Source organism: Dromiciops gliroides, chromosome 2 (assembly GCF_019393635.1).
Source record: "Dromiciops gliroides isolate mDroGli1 chromosome 2, mDroGli1.pri, whole genome shotgun sequence".
Lineage (NCBI taxonomy): Eukaryota > Metazoa > Chordata > Mammalia > Microbiotheria > Microbiotheriidae > Dromiciops > Dromiciops gliroides.
The window spans coordinates 635,553,383-635,572,704 of NC_057862.1; the positions used below are offsets into that span (position 1 = coordinate 635,553,383).

General features: G+C 40.4%; 2 protein-coding genes across 2 annotated transcripts in view; one reads left to right on the forward strand and one right to left on the reverse strand.

The window, feature by feature from the left end:
* The window catches only part of CMTM3 (CKLF like MARVEL transmembrane domain containing 3), a 35,199-nt gene extending 32,712 nt beyond the window's left edge, over positions 1-2,487 (forward strand). Inside the window, exon 5 of the mRNA XM_043981454.1 lies at positions 540-2,487. Coding sequence (XP_043837389.1) covers positions 540-568 — 29 coding nt within the window. The 3' untranslated portion in view covers positions 569-2,487. The remainder of the gene's footprint in view (positions 1-539) is intronic.
* Positions 2,488-5,429: 2,942 nt separating this feature from the next.
* Positions 5,430-19,322, reverse strand: part of CMTM4 (CKLF like MARVEL transmembrane domain containing 4) — an 86,201-nt gene continuing 72,308 nt past the window's right edge. Inside the window, exons 3-4 of the mRNA XM_043983425.1 lie at positions 18,048-18,146; positions 5,430-15,456 (exon numbers count right to left, since the gene is read on the reverse strand). Of these exons, the coding sequence (XP_043839360.1) occupies positions 15,292-15,456; positions 18,048-18,146 (264 nt within the window). The 3' untranslated portion in view covers positions 5,430-15,291. The remainder of the gene's footprint in view (positions 15,457-18,047; positions 18,147-19,322) is intronic.

Genomic DNA, 19,322 nt, shown 5'->3' on the forward strand with positions numbered 1-19,322 from the left:
AAGTCACTTAACATGTCTGTAAGACAGGGATAATAACGCCTGCCAACCTTCCAAGGTTGCAGTTAGGAAAAAAATGAGATCATATCTATATAGCACTTTGGAAACTAAAGTGTTATATAAATGAGGCTATTATGCCTCTCCTTCCTAATACTGCCACCTGGGGTTAAGGATAATTCTGGCAGAGCTCGTGTTAGAAGCTGTATCTTCTGATGTCCAGCTCTGAGGTTTTTCAGGAACGTCATGTTGTCCCTCCCGAGGCAGACCTTTAATTCCCAGCAGCTCAGGACCCTAGCCTGCTGGGACCAACAGGAAGCATAGAGAATTGGATAGGGGAGGAACAGAACTAGAAAAGGCCCAAGGCTAAGAATGGTCAGTGTTGCACCAGATCAGACACCAGTAACTCCATGAGAACAGCTGGGGGTGGGGGGCTTTGGTTTTCTAAGAGAAGCCCTTCCCAGCCTTGCTGTCCTTTGAAGCTGCTGACCGGTCAATATCTAAAGGACAGCCTGTTTCTGAACAGTCGTTCCCTTCCATTTCAGAGGAAGACTCCAATTCCGATTCTGACTGACAACCAGCCGGGCTGGACAACACTACCGCTCAAGCCCCCAAGGGAAGCTCAGTGGATGCCTCCAAGAGCACTGCGAGCTGGGAATGAGGTTCTTCCTTCTTACATTGGCCGCTGCCTCTCATGCCTCTCCATCCCTGTTTCCCGAGGGGCTGTGGCGAACATGACTCTCTCCCCTCTCCCCTCTCCCCTCCAAACAGACTGTATTAAGTTGTTTCAGTCTGTAGTCTACACACCTCTCCCATGTCTGTGTCTTTTCAGCATCAGGTTTCCTTGCCAACCTTGGTTTAGCAGACCTAACTACAATCCTGGATTTTAAGTGGATCATAATGGAGAACTCGCTTAACACAAATGTCTCTCCCAATCCTTTGAGCCATTTAGATTTCTGTGTCAGAGATGAATGCAATACAACGGAAGCCTCACGTCTATACCTGCATTCAAGTCCAACAATGCCGTATAAAGTCTTGCTACCTCGGTTTTTACCAAGCTTTTTATATTCCATGTGATAATATCTATTGTGGCTTGACTGTCCCCAGGAATCTTCAGGGCAACACACTCAACGGGTTTACCAAAAGATTAATAATACATTTGCCAAGCAAGGGGAATCCCATTTTCTGTCATTAAAAAAACTCTACTTCCTACTGTCCCCTTATGAGACAGAGGAGGAAAACTGGGACCTGGGGGACTTTCCCAAGATCACATAGGGAGTCACATTTCTTTAAAAGATTATTGTTGTGCCTTAGGTGTTCACTTATCTTTAAAGCAGACTTCCTTCCTCAATGACAGTGGACAAAACAATTAACTTTTCAATGCCTCCAAGCAACTCTAAGACTGTATGTTACTGATGTGTTGTTGATACACATCAGTGGACAATTTCCACAGAGCAAGAGGCCTATACTAATTAAGTCATAGGCTTGTTCTTCACCCTGACATATCAATCAATAACCATTTATGAAGCACCTATGATGTACAACCAACTGTGCAATGTATAGAGACCTCTCTCTCTCTCTCTCTGTTTCTCTCTTAGCACACGCACACGCATGCACACACACACCCCAGGCCTTGAGGCAATACCCACTTGAGTCACTTGACATTTTGAATAATAGTGGTCTTTCTAAAAATCTACTATTAGTTCTTTTCTCTAAATTCTTGATACACAGGGTCAATTCTGACATCTTTCATTTCAGAGAGTGGATACTCATCACTCCATTGGGACCTGTACAAGCACACCTAATTCCAGATGTGAGGGTAGCTGGGATGTAGTTCTAATGGCCTAAGGAAGTGAGCTGTCATCCTTCCATAGAAAAGGACACCATCCCAGCACTCTTCAGAATAGATAATACATTATCAAAGACTAATCAGAGCAGGAAGGAACCTCAGAGGCAAGGTGATAAACACTTTGCATTTCTTTTGGGCTCTAAGGCCTTCTTCATAACCACCCTGTGGGTAAGGTGGTACAAGTAAATATTATCCCCATTTCACAGATAAAGAAACTAAAACTCAGGGGAAAGAAAATCGGCAGCAGATTCACAAGATGACTGTTGGTAGCCAAACCCTTGTTCCAAATGGGTACCTGCTAGCAGGCTAGGGGCACTCACAGAGCATAGAAGACCAAAGAACTGTGGAAACTACAATGTAGCCAATGACTTTCTCCAGGGATGAGAAGGACCGTCTTTAATCATTTCAGGAAACTGTGATATTGTATGTATCTCTCTCTCTCAAGTAAGATGTTATAAACATTTTTATATAAAATTTAAGCCTGAAAGCTTTGCAATATACATAAGCAATCCCCTAAGTAAATGGCCTTTGCTATGACTTGAGAACGCATATGAATGTTTAAGTGCCTTCAATTGGTAAGGTTTTTCACTTGTTAATATACTGCATGTCAATCTACCATTCCTGAAAAGTCAAGGTGGATTAAATCATAGGGACTACTTGGTTGTGCCTGTGTGTGTATGTATATAAATCAAGACAGATAGATGATAGATAGATAGATATACACGTGTGTATATGTATACACACATATACATACATATATACACGGGGCAGCTAAGTGGTGCAGTGGTAGCACAGTGGATGGAGCACTGGTCCTCAGCCACTTACTAGCTGTGTGACTCTGGTCACATTACTTAACCCCAATTACCTTAAACATCCAGGGCCATCTTCAGTCATCCTGATGTATATCTTACCACTGGATACAGATGGCTCTAGAAGAGAGTAAGGTTGTTGACCTTGCACAGCCCTCCCCTATTTAAATCCAATTTGGTACAAGTCATGACATCACCCCGATGTCATAGTTCTCTTCAAGACTGAAGGACGGGTGGGGGGGGCGCTAGGTGGCGCAGTGGACAGAGCACCGGCCCTGGAGTCAGGAGTACCTGAGTTCAAATCTGGCCTCAGAAACTTGACAGTTACTAGCTGTGTGACCTTGGACAAGTCACTTAACCCTCATTGCCCCGCCCCACCCATCCCAAAAGAATGAAGGGCAGGGGCAGCTGGGTGGCACAGTGGATAAAGCACCAGCCCTGGATTCAGGAAGACCTGAGTTCAAATCCAGCCTCAGACACTTGACACTAACTGTGTGACCCTGGGCAAGTCACTTAACCCCGCCCCCCCCTCAAAGAATGAAGGGTAAACATATATATACACACACATATATGTGTGTGTTTATATATACACCTAGAAATATAGATGTTCTCTCCCCCTGCCCCACTTTGAAAATCAACCCCACCCCCCCAAAAAAGAATGAAGGGCAAACAACATATACACACACATATATAATGTGTATATGTGTGTGTTTATATATACACCTAGATATATAGATGTTCTCTTCTCCCTCCCTCCCCCCTCCACTTTGAAAATCAAGTTTCTTTTCTTTTCTCCCCAGGGACAAATCCTGCCTGAGACCTATGGTAGCAGATTCTAGAGTAACAGCTAACCACACAAACTTGTTTTTCAGCTTTTCTGAGTTTCTGGACAGCAAACATTTTAGCCAGTTACACACAAAAAAATGTCCATAATTAATACTTTCTGAAGAACATGCTTCATATAATGTCTTCCTGCTCAGTCCTGTTCCAAGTCCAGTGTGATACACAGCTTCCTGCCTTAGTCCTCTGGGCTGGTGCCAGTGGTTCACCATTATGAAATCATAGGATTTAGTGCTAGCAAGGACTTCAAATCAAACATAGGTCAGACTGGGGCAGTAGCCACTGGTAGAACTTCCAGCCGGGAGCTTCTCCCCACGTGATTGATCCATTTTTCTTTCATTCTCTTGTCAGCAATCTTCCTAAAACACACATCTGATCATCATATCAACAGCACCACCCCCCACCCCTGCCCCCATTTAATAAACTCTAGTGGCTCCCTGGAGCCAATATAAAAGCCTTCAGTTTGGCGTTCAGAGCCCTGCATACACTAGGCCTGGAGTCCTTATACCGTGCTCCCCCCGACATACTCTGTGAGATCCAGTGACACTGGCCTCCTAGCTGTTTCTTGACAAGACCCCCCCCTTCCACCGCCTGACTCAGATATTTTCACTGGCTGTGCCCCATGCCTAGAACTCCCTCCCTCCTCCCCTCTGCCTCCTAGCTCTCCTGCTTTCCTTCAAATCTTAGCTAAAGTCTCATCTTCTGTAAGATGCCTGTCCCAGTCCTCCTTAATCTTCATGTCTTCTCCCTAAGACTACCCACAATTTATTCTGCATCTAATTTAGGCCTAATTCTTTGCATCTTGTCTCTCCAATTAAACTAGGAGGGCAGCTAGATGGCACAGTGGATAAAGCACTGGCCCTGGATTCAGGAGGACCTGAGTTCAAATCTGGCCTCAGACATTTGACACTTACTAGCTGTGTGACCCTGGGCAAGTCACTTAAACCTCATTGTCCCTCCAAAAAAAAAAAAAAGAAGTATGAGTTCCTTGAGAGTAGGAACTATTTCCCCCACTTTTTTTGCATCCCCAGCACTTAGCACATTTCCAGGCACTGAGTAGGTACTTAGTAAATGCTAATTATTGGACACCACACTACTCTAACAATTGACATTAACTACAAACCTTACAAATCGATTTCTACTCATCAGCCCATATGAAACTATGTCCCTCAATAAATAAATGATTCACAGAATCTCATATCCCAGGGCTTCTCACAATTCTGTGATTCCTGAGCCACATTTGCAAGCATATTTATCATATGCTACCAGGATTTGCACCATTAATCAATGCCATCACCATAAGCCAAGAGCCAAGTCCACCATATCCCTTTACAGTGCCTAATAAGGCATTCTAAAAGAGAAGTTAAAAATCTGTTTACTACAAGAGCCTTGTGTGATTTGTAAACCACAGTGAATACTTTAGACTTTCACCAATATGGGTAAAGTGGGACGTCAAAAGAATTGTGGCATCTGCAATAGGGATCTTCAGAATCACAGAATCTTTGAGCTAGGCCTGGAGAAATCCATCTAGCCCAACTCCCCCAATATTCATGGATAGAGAAAGTGAAGGCCAGAGGTCACACTGCGTTAGTAAGAACCAGAATTCAGACTCAGGTCTTCTGATTGATGGTACAGTGTTTCACATCAAGCAACTGTATTGTCCCAAGAAACTAAAGAGTTTGGGTATCTATGGCTCAGTGGCCACCACAAGTGCATCTATGTAAATTCCAACTTGCCTGTTTTTCTCCTGAAGGGCAGGGTCAACTCAGTCAACAGTCATGGCAGGAGTACCAGGTGCCCTTCTTCCTCTTTCTGTGTTCTAGATAGTTAAGTTTTCTAAGCATCAAACAGCCATTCAGTTTCAGGAAATAGGCTTGCACACCCATTAAGGAGGTGCAGGACAGAGGATAGATTCAAAGAAGAAAAAACATATTAGCTTGTTTAGCCATATCCATTTATTCAACAAGAAATCCTTCACAACAATTTCATACAATATTTATCAGAGATTAGTATTGAGAAAATTATCTCCCCCTACATACAAAAATACAGATTTTACCACTATGAAAACAATCAAGACAAGGGCCATGAAAACTTGTGGTATATCAAAAGGAAGAGAGTAAAAATATGGATGGGGAGCAAAAAAAAAAAAATCAATGAATATAATACTTCATTTGAAATCAAGAAGTTACAAAAAAAAAACCCCTTCATATTGTGCCCTTTTAAAAAATATATAACAAGCAAAACACGTCATTTTTATTTCAGAATGTCAAACTTAAAACAATCAGTATCAAAAGTAAATTTGAATTCACCTTTTAGAATACCATTACGAAATTATAATCCTTCAACTTCAGCTGTAACACCAGAAGAAAAAAAAATACGGCCTACAAAGGTTACACTCAGAAAATCAAGTTCATAAAATGAGTGTTGTCTTGGAAATGTAGAATGCTCGTACCTTTAAACTGTTCAGAGAGAGAATCAAAGAAATCTGTCACTTATAGAAAAGAGAAACTACATCAAGATTAATTTTGATCCAGTTAATAGTATTTCTAAAGGAAAAGAAAAGTATCACTGGCTTAAACTTGGGTAAGTAGCTGTTGGAAAACCAGGATAATTAGTTCACCACTTGAACTGACCCTTCATCTGCTGTAAAATATCTAGAACTAACTTTGACCCCTCCCTTTCTCATTTCCCTCCAAAAGGGGGAAAAATGGAGACTTGAGGAAGGAAACTTTTTAAACTTTCTTTCCCTAAAATATATTTGTGATGTTTCTGAAAAATCATTAGCGTTGTTTTGCAGTGGCTTAGCCATACCTCTAAAGAGTTTTCCTTGGTTAGACATTTCAACAATCTCATGAAACAGAGGAGAAAAGGATTCTCCTCCTGAGAAAACACAAAAACAACCAAGCAATTTATTTTACCTGGAAACTTAAAGCCATAAAGCCCTTCTGTGGCACAAACAGGCCAATCTAAAACCATGAGTTTGATTCCAAATAGTATCCAAGAAGCTGAAGCTGGTGGCCTGTCCCTTTCTCATTGGGTGGAGATAGCGCAGTGAAGAAGAAAATTCAAGCGGGGGGTGGGGGGTGAGAAGGCCCAGTTCTCTTCTCAGCTCAGCTACAAGCTTGCTGTATGGCCTTCGACAAGTCACTTCATGGAATCTAAACCAACTCTTCTCTGAAGCAGGAATCCTCTCGACTGAGAAACATGCAGGGTTCATTTGACACCGCACTCCCCCCCTCCCAGCAATGATAGGGAACTCACTCCCAAACAAGGCCAGCTCCAGGATCCATGAGCTCTGTTCTTTCCGTTACCTTCAGGTCACTCAGCCCTCTAGGATTTGGGTTTCCCCTCCTCTATCAAATGAGGGAGTTAAACTAGATGGCTCTATAGCTCTCCCTCAGATCCACCATTCTATGACTATATTATTTTAAGTAGGCAGTGGAGATGAAAAGGACCAGACATGACTGAGAGAGAAGCAGTTCAAACAACACTGTTCCCTAGCATGACTTACTTGGGTGAGGACTTTAATCCCCAAGAAGATACAGATATGGGTGACTGACTAGATTTTCCCCTTGTATGATGAAATCAGCTCGTCCTTCTATAAGCATTAGGAAAAATAGTTCTGTGTGTGGATTTCCAAAAAAAAAAAAAGGTTCCCAAAAAGATGTAATTGAATTGATAATCCATTATTTCACATAAAAATGTTCTTACCCTCAGTCTTGTTTAAACAAAATGAGGTAAGGGATTGAGAGGAAGCAGGGGAAAGGGTCAGTCCTTCTGAACCAATGGAGGTGAAAAAGGAGGTGCAAACTGGATGACTAGTTCACAAAAGGAAAACTGGTTAAATATTACAATTGGCATCAGTGAAAGCAATATTAAAAAGACAAGATCATAGGACCATGCTACAAAAATAGTGTTTACTGACAATAAATTTACATCTTTTTCATCTTCATGATTAACAAGTGCTTATCCGACAATTTGGAAGGCACCAAAGGTGAAGTAGTTACTTTATATTTGTTTAAAAAAACATGAAAAGACAGAACAGTTATCAACTTTTCAAATCAAAACACAATGAGTAATAAATAGTTTATTATTTTTGTCATGGGTTCCTGAACCCTTATAAACCTCAACATATACAAATAGCTTCACTTCCTACCACTTTAATCTGAGGAAAAACTGGGCCCAAATGGATATAATCTAGATGATAACAGGCCTGATTCCCTCCATGGTGTACAAAGAAATTTGTTTTCAACAAAGGGGAGCATTTGAAAATGCATTTCAAAATGGCTCACAGTCTGAAACAAGAGTGAGGCAACAATCTCTTTGGAAGAAGACAGAGGTTACAAAGCCAACCGAAGTGAGAAGCAGCATTCACAGGGTTTCCATCTGGCCATGTTCAAGATGAGTTGCGACCTAGATTGGGGGAGGCTGCCACAAACATCCTCCTTTTCCCCTGCAAAGTGTGGCTACTACCACTGGCTTTGGGTTGACTGGTTGACATTTTTAAGCACTGATCATTTGCTGCTTACTGTCACTTTTGGAATACATTTATGCAAAGATAAGGGAGGCAAAATCAAGGCAGAAAAATAAAGAAAGCTATGTCTGCTTTAGACATCGAGAATTGGTTCTTTACACTACACAAACACTAGGATGAAATTACCTCTTCTTCCCCTCATCTGAGCTTCCTACTTTCCAAAGAGAATTAAGAGTACTACTATGTCTTTGGGGTTGCTGGATCTTCAGTTTCTAAGACCTATTTCCCCCATGCCTAAACCAATGGATTTTGCTATTTCTAAATTAAGGAAGTCCCATGCCCTGCTCCCTACCTCCAAAAAGAAAAAAATTGACGTTCATTTGTTTTCTCATATTTTGAATGAAGTTAGCAGGAGAAACTTTGGGAACCAGCCCTAATTCCAAAATACAGATACACAAACTGCTATGAAAAATGAGGCCCTTTAACTTTAGACAAATTCTTAATGATAAGGATTTCTGATAACCCATTCTTTTCTTTCAGCAGAAACCAGAAAAGAGAATAATTATACCTATATTCCAAGACTCTCTGAACTGTGTAGCTCACAGCCAATCTACACATGGTACCAACACAGGGAATGTTGAGCTAGCAAATGATAGGAACATAAGATATTTCCCGTCAAGGAAGTGTAAACAATAATCAAAATAATATCATAAAATCCATACACTACCCAAACACATATAAGTTAAATTTTATTGTAGACAGCTACCCACTGGTTCAGAAATTGTATCCAAATTTGGGGAGGGGGGTAGGAAGCATTCTCCAGTCCAAAAAAAAAAAAAAGGAAAGGAAAAGAAAGCTAGTAATAAAAAGAATTAAAGAGTCTACTCCTTTACTACCCAATCCTGCTAAATCATTCAAGCAAATTAAATTTGTCATCTAAACTCCCAGATTTAAGAGGAGCACAGTGCTCATTGCTTTTGCAAATTATATATTGTTCAGTATGTTTGGACAACTATGTACTTTGACTATTTCTAAGGCAGTTTCTAAGAAATGTAAATATCTTAATCCTTTGGTCACATTCTCTCAGTGAGGCAGTTTGGATCATCCCAACAATTTGAACCTTACTGAGAAGAGAAGTTGTATACAAGGTTAAAGGAATTCCATCTTGGGTGTGGCCCTGACAGCATTCAAAAAAGGCACAGAAAGTCAATCCTGATGATAACCTTCAAATGGGTGGGGAGCCAATCTGGTCATCATTGTAGTCTGCCAGTAATGTCTAGTATAAGACCATCCCACTTGAGGTGGACCAGTTCTCAGAAAACATGCTGTTTGAGCAGAGTGATGTCAAGGGGGGGGCAGAGATTCCACAGGAACATTTCAGATGGTGGATCGGCCAAGGGCAGTCAGTCACACTAGAGTTTCCCGACACCACGATGACATTTGGTAGCAGTATTCTACCTGGGTTCCTTTTAATGGACACAAACTGTTGGTTCAGGCAAGGTAGGGTTAAGTGTGTCTACACTAGGTTACCTGGAACAGATCCTACTAGCAAGGTTATAAGAAGTAAAGCTTCCAGGAAGTTCTTTCCTCTTTGTCTCCCTTGTCTAGCTTCCAGGAGTACCTATGCAGACTGCTTCTACCTAAAATGAAATACAGGCAGCAGGCTGGAGTCATGGGAAAGTTAGTCTCAAGTCCCTGATCCAACGGCCACTAGAAAGATAGAACACATAGTAAACACTTGGGATGTGCGAGGCACTGTGACCTTGAGCAAGGCACTTATTTCACTTCTCTCTTGGTCTCAGTTTCCCCATCATGTAAAGTGGGGACAGTAATATCTACCCCACCTCACTGGGTCAACCTAAGCAAAGTTCTTTGTAAAACCCCAGGATCATAGATTTAGAGCTAGAAGGGACCTCGGAGACCATCTGATTTCACCCCCTCATTTTACACATGAAAAAATTTTGCCCAAAGTAAGAGAAAGTAAGGGGCAAGGTCAGAGCACAAACTCAGCTCATCTGATTCCAAAGCCCTGTACATTTGTGGTACAGATCTGTGGGTTATCAATACTAAGTAGGTAGAGATTCATTTTTGTCTTTAATAAAGGGAAAGGAGCTTTTGAGAGAGCAGAAAGTCATAAGAAGTCCAGGTTCTAATACCATCCTCAAGTGCTAACAAAGTATCTGGAACAAATGGACCAACAGAACTACCAAGAGTCTGAGGATTGATTACCAATCAACCTCTGTCACTGACTGAGCTGGCCTATTTAATATCATTTTCTTTCTTTCAGATGATCCTGCTGCAGCAGCTGCCACAACTCAACAGTTTAATTTCAAGGCCTCTTTGTTTCTAACAAGAGAAAGGGAGAAATGAAAAAAAGGGGTTGCCAAGTGGGAAGTAATCAAAATAGGACCAAAGTCATGCACATTTTCTATTCTGCTATGGAGACAAATCATAGGGATAATAATGGAAACTCTGCATCTCCTGGGGATGGGATATGAGCAACTTTGATCTATCTTCCTAGAAAATATGGAGATCTAAGGACTTGTCTTCAACAAAACTGTAACTTTAGACTCCACCATACCAAAGTATATAGAAATTCTAGTCATGCAAGACTTAGTGGTTACTCAAGGCTCATAAAAACAATTAAAAAAAAAAAGAACTAAATAGTTCCTTTCCTTTACGGCTGATTCATTGCAAATGAGACTTCACATATTTGTACAGACAAAACACTTCATGCTTCATCTCCAAAGAGACCATCTGTGGTTCAACCTAAGTCTGAATCACAACAAAACCCCAGTCTTTGAATTCATGAAACAATTCCTAGATGAACCAAGCAAAGTCATACTCAAAGCGTCCTATGCAGAGCCTAACAGAGAGACGCAAAAACACATCAGTTTATAGGAGAAAGGGACAAGAGGCTGAGGAAGGGCGGGCATTAATTAGCTAGGGTCAGATCATCTGTCTCCTCTAGAATTCTTCGAGGTTAAGGAGATCTGGACTGAACAGACCCATGGAGGAGTGGGAGTTTGGAAATGGGGATCCCTTCCCTCCTCACTTCTTCCCAAGAAGAGAGTTTATTGGAGAGCTTTCAGGGGCGGATGTGCCATTGATCAACACAGACGATGACACGTCCCACAGCTTAGTCTGTGCATGGGTCTTGTGGAGCTTTCCTCTGTTGTTTTTTTTTAAATATTTCAAAAAAAAAATTCATTTAACTTATTCTGGATTGTACCTAATTTAAGTAACTTGATCCGCAAAAGTGCTTGTCTTTTCCTATCTTTATTTGGAGCCAGGAATAGTCCAACATGCTTGTGAGATTATGACGTCTCTAGACCAGAAAGAGAACAGGCATTCTTCTCATCCTGCAATAGTCTAAAGAAAGACCAAAGAAAAAAGTGATGCGTTTGAATGGTGTCATTTGGAGAGGAGAAAGAACTAGAAGGATCTATCATTCACGTGAGGAAAAAGGGGAAAACTGTCTTTTCCATTTTTGCCATGAAAATAAAAGTACTTTTATGAATGTCATCTCTAATGCCCAATCCACAGTTTATCACTTCTAAAGCTATGTGAAGCCCCACATTCAGAATGCCAGTATGCTGTTTCGTTTACAGCAGCTGATGTAAGTTATTAAAGAAACTGCAAACTATTAACATTGAGCTTATCCTCTGATGCCACATTTGCCACCTCAGGAGACAGAAAAGCACGGTGAAAGTTTCCTTTAACCTTTTAACACCTACAACTAGAACAAAATATGTGTTCAGTCTGTGATTTATGGGAAATAATAAATTGAAGTAGGTATCAGTATTAAAATTAAGATCAATTCAGATACTGGATTTTAACCAGGAAAAATATTCATTTTCTGTTTCAGATTTACAAAGGGCCTTCATTGTCAGTCTACAAGAATTCTAACAGAAGGAATACCAGCATACTACCTTCATCCCAGACTAGACCTACTTCATTAACCATATGTTCCATATTTAAATTATATTATATATTACGCTATATTTGAAATGTTTTATTTTCTTTCTATTCATTATCCAATCACAAGAAAATACATACAACAAAACCCATGTAGTTCTTCCCATGTCAAAAAGGATTTAAAAATAATTGTAAGAAAATAAATACATCCAAAAATTCTGTCACTGGTATTCAATTACATGCTTAATATTTTCTAACTCTGTGACCTATCAAAAGATCACGACTTCCCACGGACTGTATTTTTATTTGTAATGTACCTGCACTCTATTCATAATTTACTTCATAATCATCTCTTTCCCTTCCTCAAATATAAGAAAAGGGCATTAGCTCAATCATCCTGCTTTTCCTAATGGTAAACTGTATATTTTTAGATCACCTGATAAAACTCCAGTAATCATCCTGTCTTGTATTCTCTATATATTTGATTTCAAACATAGCTTTCTAAGAACATGCTTGGTAGAAGAAACTTGAAAATAAACCCTAATTATTGAAAAGCAACAGGTTGGAATGGTCCTTCTTTTAAATTAATTTGAAGCTGAGTAATGGATGAGAGGCATGATTCTGTTCTTTTTAAAATTAAAACAAAACAAAACACATAAGCACATGGGAGCCTAGTCACAAGTTGCATTCTATGGAATGCGTGTTTACAGTGAAGGTGAAAGCAATGTGTGGAACTAAGAGATCGGATTCTTCCTAAATCCATTGCTGAGAAAATTAAATGAAAAGCAGTCCAGCAAATACTAATGCTACTGGGGTGGGTTCCTAGAAGAGTGGAGATGCCAAGGGTTCTTTCAGGTGTGGCAGACAATACAGTTGCTCCCCAAGGCCAGACACAATGATTTGGAGATACTGCGTGTGCCGCCCAAGCACAAGATGCACAAGTAAAGCTTATTTAATAATGGAGCATCACAACTGAAGCTAAATGTCGTTACCATTTAACTGACATACTTTTAAATGCAGGAAAACTAGACTTTCAGATGCCCCAAATGGGTAATTTTATCAACCTCACACAATAAAGTTGCACTAAGTGAAATATGCAATGAATGAAATGCATTTAAATCATGCAGGTGCACAGGTGTGCATGTACCCACACACCTGCTAACACATAGTAAATACACAATTGAAACTGTGTACTAAATCTTTCATTAAAAAAATTCGAGGGATACCCAACATTTTACTGAAAAATTCAGATTCTCTGACCAGCAGCAAATGTTCTTTTCCTTGGCAAATACCTAATGGCAAGCTGGAGAGAGATTTATAAACATTTAAATCAATCCAAACTTTGACAATCCAGCAAATTAAATGGTGCCCCCCCCCCACATTCCATAGATATAATCTTCAAGAGAAGATGCAATACATTGCAATTCAACTTCTCTCTGTAAATTCCAGAATCTACACAACAAAGAAAACTTAAATAGAACTTCTTGACAGTATTGTATGGTAGTAACTTCTCTTCATAACAAAGAATCTGAGACCTATGATATATTGGAGTGACTTTCAAATCAAAGAAAGAATATCCTTGAGGGCAAAGAATGTCCTCTTCATCTTTGTACCTCCCCAAGTGCAAAGCACAGTGCATTAAAATTAATAAATATCTGATGAATGGAAGAGTGAATATATTATGGTTCATATAGTCTTAGTGTCTTACTGTACTTAGTTCTCTTGGAATTGACAGTGTGTATGGTAAACTCCTGCTAAGTCTAATGACTCCTAGTCTAATGACACCTTGTGGTATGAAGGTGAACCTGCACGCTTCAAATGGAAGGGAACAGAGCACAATTTGGCAGGTCCTGCAGCAAACCAAAATCTTTTTGATTTTGACTTTGAGTTCAGAGTCAGGTTGTACATCTGCTGTCTGAGAACTAGTCACATGAAGCAGACAGAGGAACTCATCACCAGAAGGAAGACCACAAGGAAATGAATCTTTTTCAGCCACAGAAATTCATGGAGACTTAAGGCATAGAAAGGGGTTGCAATTTGCAATCAATAGAGGCAGGACCCACACAGATGAAAAATCATGGATCTCTGCAGTGTTCAAAAGGCATGATAGCCCAATTTAAATCTGAATATTAAATTAACCGGGATACCCTCAAGTCTTTCTGGATGGGAACTTTACTTCAAACAGATTTGGTTGACTGGTCATGCACAATACTTGTGACCAAAGGAAAATGTACTTCACTGTATGTAGAAGCTTGTTCTAGTACCATCACATACTCCTTTAACCTGAAAGACCCTTTTGGGCATAACACACAGTCAAAGAATAGATTCTGGTGTGGTGTAGAGATTGACACATATGCATGTAGTCTGTGTGTAAATACGCACATGTAATATACACACATACGAGGAAATACACAAACATTCCATCTACAGTCAATGGGCCACAGTGGTGATATGTTTTGTCTAGGGGACATCATTATAAATTCAGGTGAAAATTCTCCAAATTCAGCCTCACAGCATTCAGGTTCGGTAGGAATGTGGGAATTAGGATTCCCACTCGGACTCAAGATAGTTGCTTATGGAAAATGCACAGCGACATTCTGTCACGGCCTGAAATAAAATGTACCAACATAGAGTTCATTGTCCTAACTGCTTAGGTGCTCTTTATGCCCATGATGTTACCAGTGTTTCATAGTCCAAACCCAACAGACTCCAGCTGACTTCTGTCCATGCTACCAAAGTTTTCAATTCCATAATTTTAGCTTCACGATTTGTCTCAGCTATCCACAGGCCAAATCCACAGGCCCAAAATGGAGGACAAGAACTAAGGGGTTATACGGCAGTCAAACATTAACATGGGCTGTGAATAACTACAATAGTTCTCTGTCCACAGAGGTCACCCCATGAAGGCTGTTGACTGACCTAAACTGGTGCCATTCACCCCTTAACTCATTTTCTAGGTACACATTTAATCTACATTTGTCACCTGCCCTAAAATTCTTGACCTTCGTTCGTCATGAAGATTTTGGACTGAATGATAGTTTATAATGAAACCACATGCAGTCTGTACACAGAATTAAAGTTAACAGCTGAAAAACAGCAACCATAATAGTGTGGACACTCCAGAGCACTTCCTTCTTTAAAAGTTGTTGAGATCTCTGGATCTTCAGCCGGGACATCTGATGGATTAAGAGAAGCTCCTTAAAGACGCTGCTGTGAATGCTCTAGGCCAAGATCAACTGTTTCTTAAAAAGAATAAAATTTTAAATTGTATGAAAGTTTGATATGATGAAATAATGAAAAATGAAGGCGGGAGCTTGGGGGAAAATCAGGAAAGGGAGGAGAGAGGAGGAAGTTTTCTTTGTTGGTGACTTCTCTCTCAGCCTACAGTTCCGTTCAGATGCTCCTTCTCATGTGTCCAAACGCTGTATCTCAGGACGGCTATCCACTTCCCGTGATTCTGTCCGTGCACGAATGTATTCGTTGGTGCTCTGCTGTCGGATGTTCATTCTCCATTTCTGCACAGCTAAGAAAGTATTTGCAGCATACACTGCTGTTGCCAAGAAGCCAAAAACCTGAAAGAAACACCCACCATCAGTTCTCCAGAGCATGTCAACTGTCTGCCAGCTCTCTGGACATTTGTGCAGGTTCTCCTAATGGCCCAGCTCAACAGTGAATGCTGCTGCCTGTCATGTGCTATCTGTCAGTTACATTATTATTGTTTTTAGAAATCTCAACACAAAAGGAAGTTGCAGCCTCTATCAGATTGTGAATGGACTCTTTCACCTTTTTTGGTATCTGCAGAGCTATTATTAGGTTAAGCAGTAGGGATACAGAGACAGAAACAAAATGGTCCCCTATATATAGGAACTTAGGGTCTATTTTTTTCTTTTTGTCCAGATGTGTGATTTCATTGGTACAGGGAAATCCTGGTGGGGAAACTGTCTACCAACACAGGGAGTTCTACAAATTTTTTCCCTAAAGAGTTTCTTGGGGCACTGAGAAGTTAAATGATTCACCTTGGGTCATAAACCTAGTGTGTGTTAGAAGTGGTCATTAGATCCTGATCTTTACAGCTCCGAGAATCTACTAGTCCCCATTCTTAGCATCTATAAGATACTTTACTTCTGCCACATAAGATTTTTTTCTATAGTATCTTTCAACAAAAAGGACAAAAGAGATATTTGTGTCAGTATTAATGTAGCACTCTAACCAAGAAGCCATTATGGTATGTCAAAAAGACAGATATCTGGGGTTCTAGCCCTAATTCTGCCACTCACTAGCTCCATGACCTCTCTTTGGGCCCAGCTTTCCTTAATGACCAATTTAGTCTAGAGAGAGGATTTCTATGGCTCCTTCAGCCTCTTTCCTGAAAGTCTGAGGTCTCTTCAAGTGCCAACATTTTATGAGTCTTTCTAGCTTTAATAGTCTAGGACTCCAAGATTCTAACATGGACTTGATGGGCAAAAATCACAAGAAGAATACGATTTTAATTACTAACCTATAACATCTCTGTTTTTCTGCTATTTCCATAACATGTGGAAGACGGACAAAACTCATCCCACACAGTAGAGAGGAAAGACTCCTGGATTTTAAATCAGAAGGCCTGGGTCAGTGTCCCAGCTCCATTACTCTCTATTTAGGAAACCTTGGGAAAGTCATTACCATCTCAGGCCCTGGGATTTTTCATCTGTAAAGGCACCGGCCCTGGATTCAGGAGGACCTGAGTGTTCAAATCTGGCCTCAGACACTTGACACTTACTAGCTGTGTGACCCTGGGCAAGTTAGTTAACCCCCATTGCCCTGCCAAAAAAAAGAAAAAAGAAAGAAAGAATCGAGCCCATAGTAACTCACTTGCTTGACTACAGTCAAAATGAAAGAATGTGAAATATGTTATATATAAATGCGTTTTTTTTACTTTTTCAATTGTTTTTAGTCAGATCCAACTCTTTGTGACCCCATTTGGAGGTTTCTTGACAAAAATAGTGGAGAAGTTTGCCATTTCCTTCTTGAGCTCATTTTATAGATGAAGAACAACTGATTGATGAAGTGACTTGCCCAGGATCACACAGCTAGTAAGTGTCTGAGGCTGGTTTTGAACTCATGAAGAAGGGTGTTCCTGACTCCAGGCCTGGTGCTCTATGTACTATACCATGTAGTTGCCACAATATTAATATATATATATGTACATATGATATATATTTCATTCTTTGTGAAATATACATGAATATGTGTATTTCACATTCACATATATACTGAATTCTTTCATTCCAACTGCCATTAAAAAGTGAGTATATGACTATATCTAGTCATATACACAAATTCTGGAATTGGGGAACCTGTCTACTCCCCTTATAACTTAAATCTCTTCAGGGAAGGGGAGCAGTAACAAATCTAGCTCAGGATTAAGGATATAAGCTTGTGCTTGTTGCAACATTTACAAGTCTCTAAAACCTTTCCTTCTGGAGCTTTGAATCTGGAAACTGCACTCCATGGTTCTATACCAGACCCCAAAACTCATCAGGAAGGGTCAAGGAAGAATTGATTCACTATTATAAAACTCTGTTCCCCTTTATATTTGTTGAATTCTTATTCACCAATTTTTTAAAGCCCTCCTTTATAAATACCTCCTTCTCAGCAGTAAAAACCAATATCCCCCAAGATGTCACATAGCACTTTAACATCTCTCATGCAATACTGTGTAGCAAAACTCTCCATGCATGTGTCTTACTAGAATGTAAATTTCCTGAGGACTAGAAGGTTGCCATATAAACTTTATTTATAAACTATATATCTCAGGAATCTGAATATAGTAGGTATGTAATAAACGTTGGTGGTAGCTGTCCCTCAATACCAACTGTGATGATCTCCACAGTTCAAATGATAGTATCATTTTTTAAAAAAAATCAGTGAAAGGTGGGGCAGCTAGGTGGCACAGTGGATAAAGCACCAGCCCTGGATTTAGGAGGACCTGAGTTCAAAACCAGCCTCAGACACTTGACACTTACTAGCTGTGTGACCCTGGGCAAGTCACTTAACCCCCATTGCCCCACAAAAAAACAAAAAAACAAAAAAAATCAGTGAAAGGAAAATGTGAACAAAAGACCCTGGGCTAGGGATGCAAGCCAGGATGAGTCATTCTGTTTTAGGTACTCTGTTCTCTTACCACAGCAGCAATTTCCGCTCCAGCTTTATGGTTCAAAGCAGCAAGTACTATAGAGGCGATAAAGAAGAAGAAGGTGCTGAGTCCAGTGTTGACCAAATCCTAAAGGGGGGAAATGATGGAATTACTTGAAAAGATCTTTGGAGTTTTTGCTCTTAAAATAGAGAATGTGCAAAGTAAGAACCATAAAATCCCATTTTCTACATATTAAATAATATAAAATACCTATTTTGTACTTTAGGCAACAGAGGTAAGGGTGAGCATAGAGGGAATCTGAGACACTCACGCTGAGTTTGCTGCCGAAGTGAAGTGGGTAAGATCGCCACAGCCCAGTGCAAACACATTTCACCAGCTCACTAAACACTACTGGAAGTTTCAAGTGAGTTCTCTTGCAGAAATGCCAGTTGACAACTAACCTATCAATGGCATAGCAAGCAAGTGTTCTTTATAAAGCTCAAGCACTTTACCCAAACAACGTGGCTGGGACTCAGCTGCAGCACTGTTCACAGACAGCCCAGTGCCCACACTCTTAGCATAAGCCTAGAACCTGCAGGAGCAAAGGCCATGTACCTTCACAAGCTGAGAAGCCTCCTCCCCTGCTCCATACTCATTCCCCATAATTAAAGGGAACTGGGGTTTAATATAAAACATACACAAAAATATCTAAATTGGCAATGCTGTCAGTTCATGTAAGGTCTTTCAAACCTTGTATAGATAAATAGAGATTTTCTTCTAGGATTCTTGAATACCAGATCTGTCCATATGCTCAGCATTCAGGATATCTAACAATTGCCTCACTTACGGCCCCTTCCTTAGTCCCAACTTTGTTGTTATTGTTCGGTCATTTCAGTTTTGTCTGATATTCATGACCCCATTTGGGGTTTTCTGGGCAAAGATACTGGAGAGGTTTGCCATTTCCTTCTCCAGTTCATCTTATAGATGAAGAAACCAGCGGGGGGGGGGGGGGCCCCCGCTAGGTGTTGCAGTGGATAAAGCACTGGCCCTGGATTCAGGAGTTCCTGAGTTCAAATCTGGCCTCAGACACTTGACACTTACTAGCTGTGTGACCTTGGGCAAGTCACTTAACCCCCATTGCCCCACCAAAAAAAAAAAAAAAGAAGAAACCAAGGCAAGCAGGGTGAAGTGACTTGCCCAGGTTCACTCAGCTAGTAAGTGTCTACAGCCAGATTTGAACTCAGGAAGATGAGTCTTGCTGACTGAAACTAATAAACAAGAATCCCTCTGTGGCCTACTCCGTTGCAGAGCAGTATGGGGCCT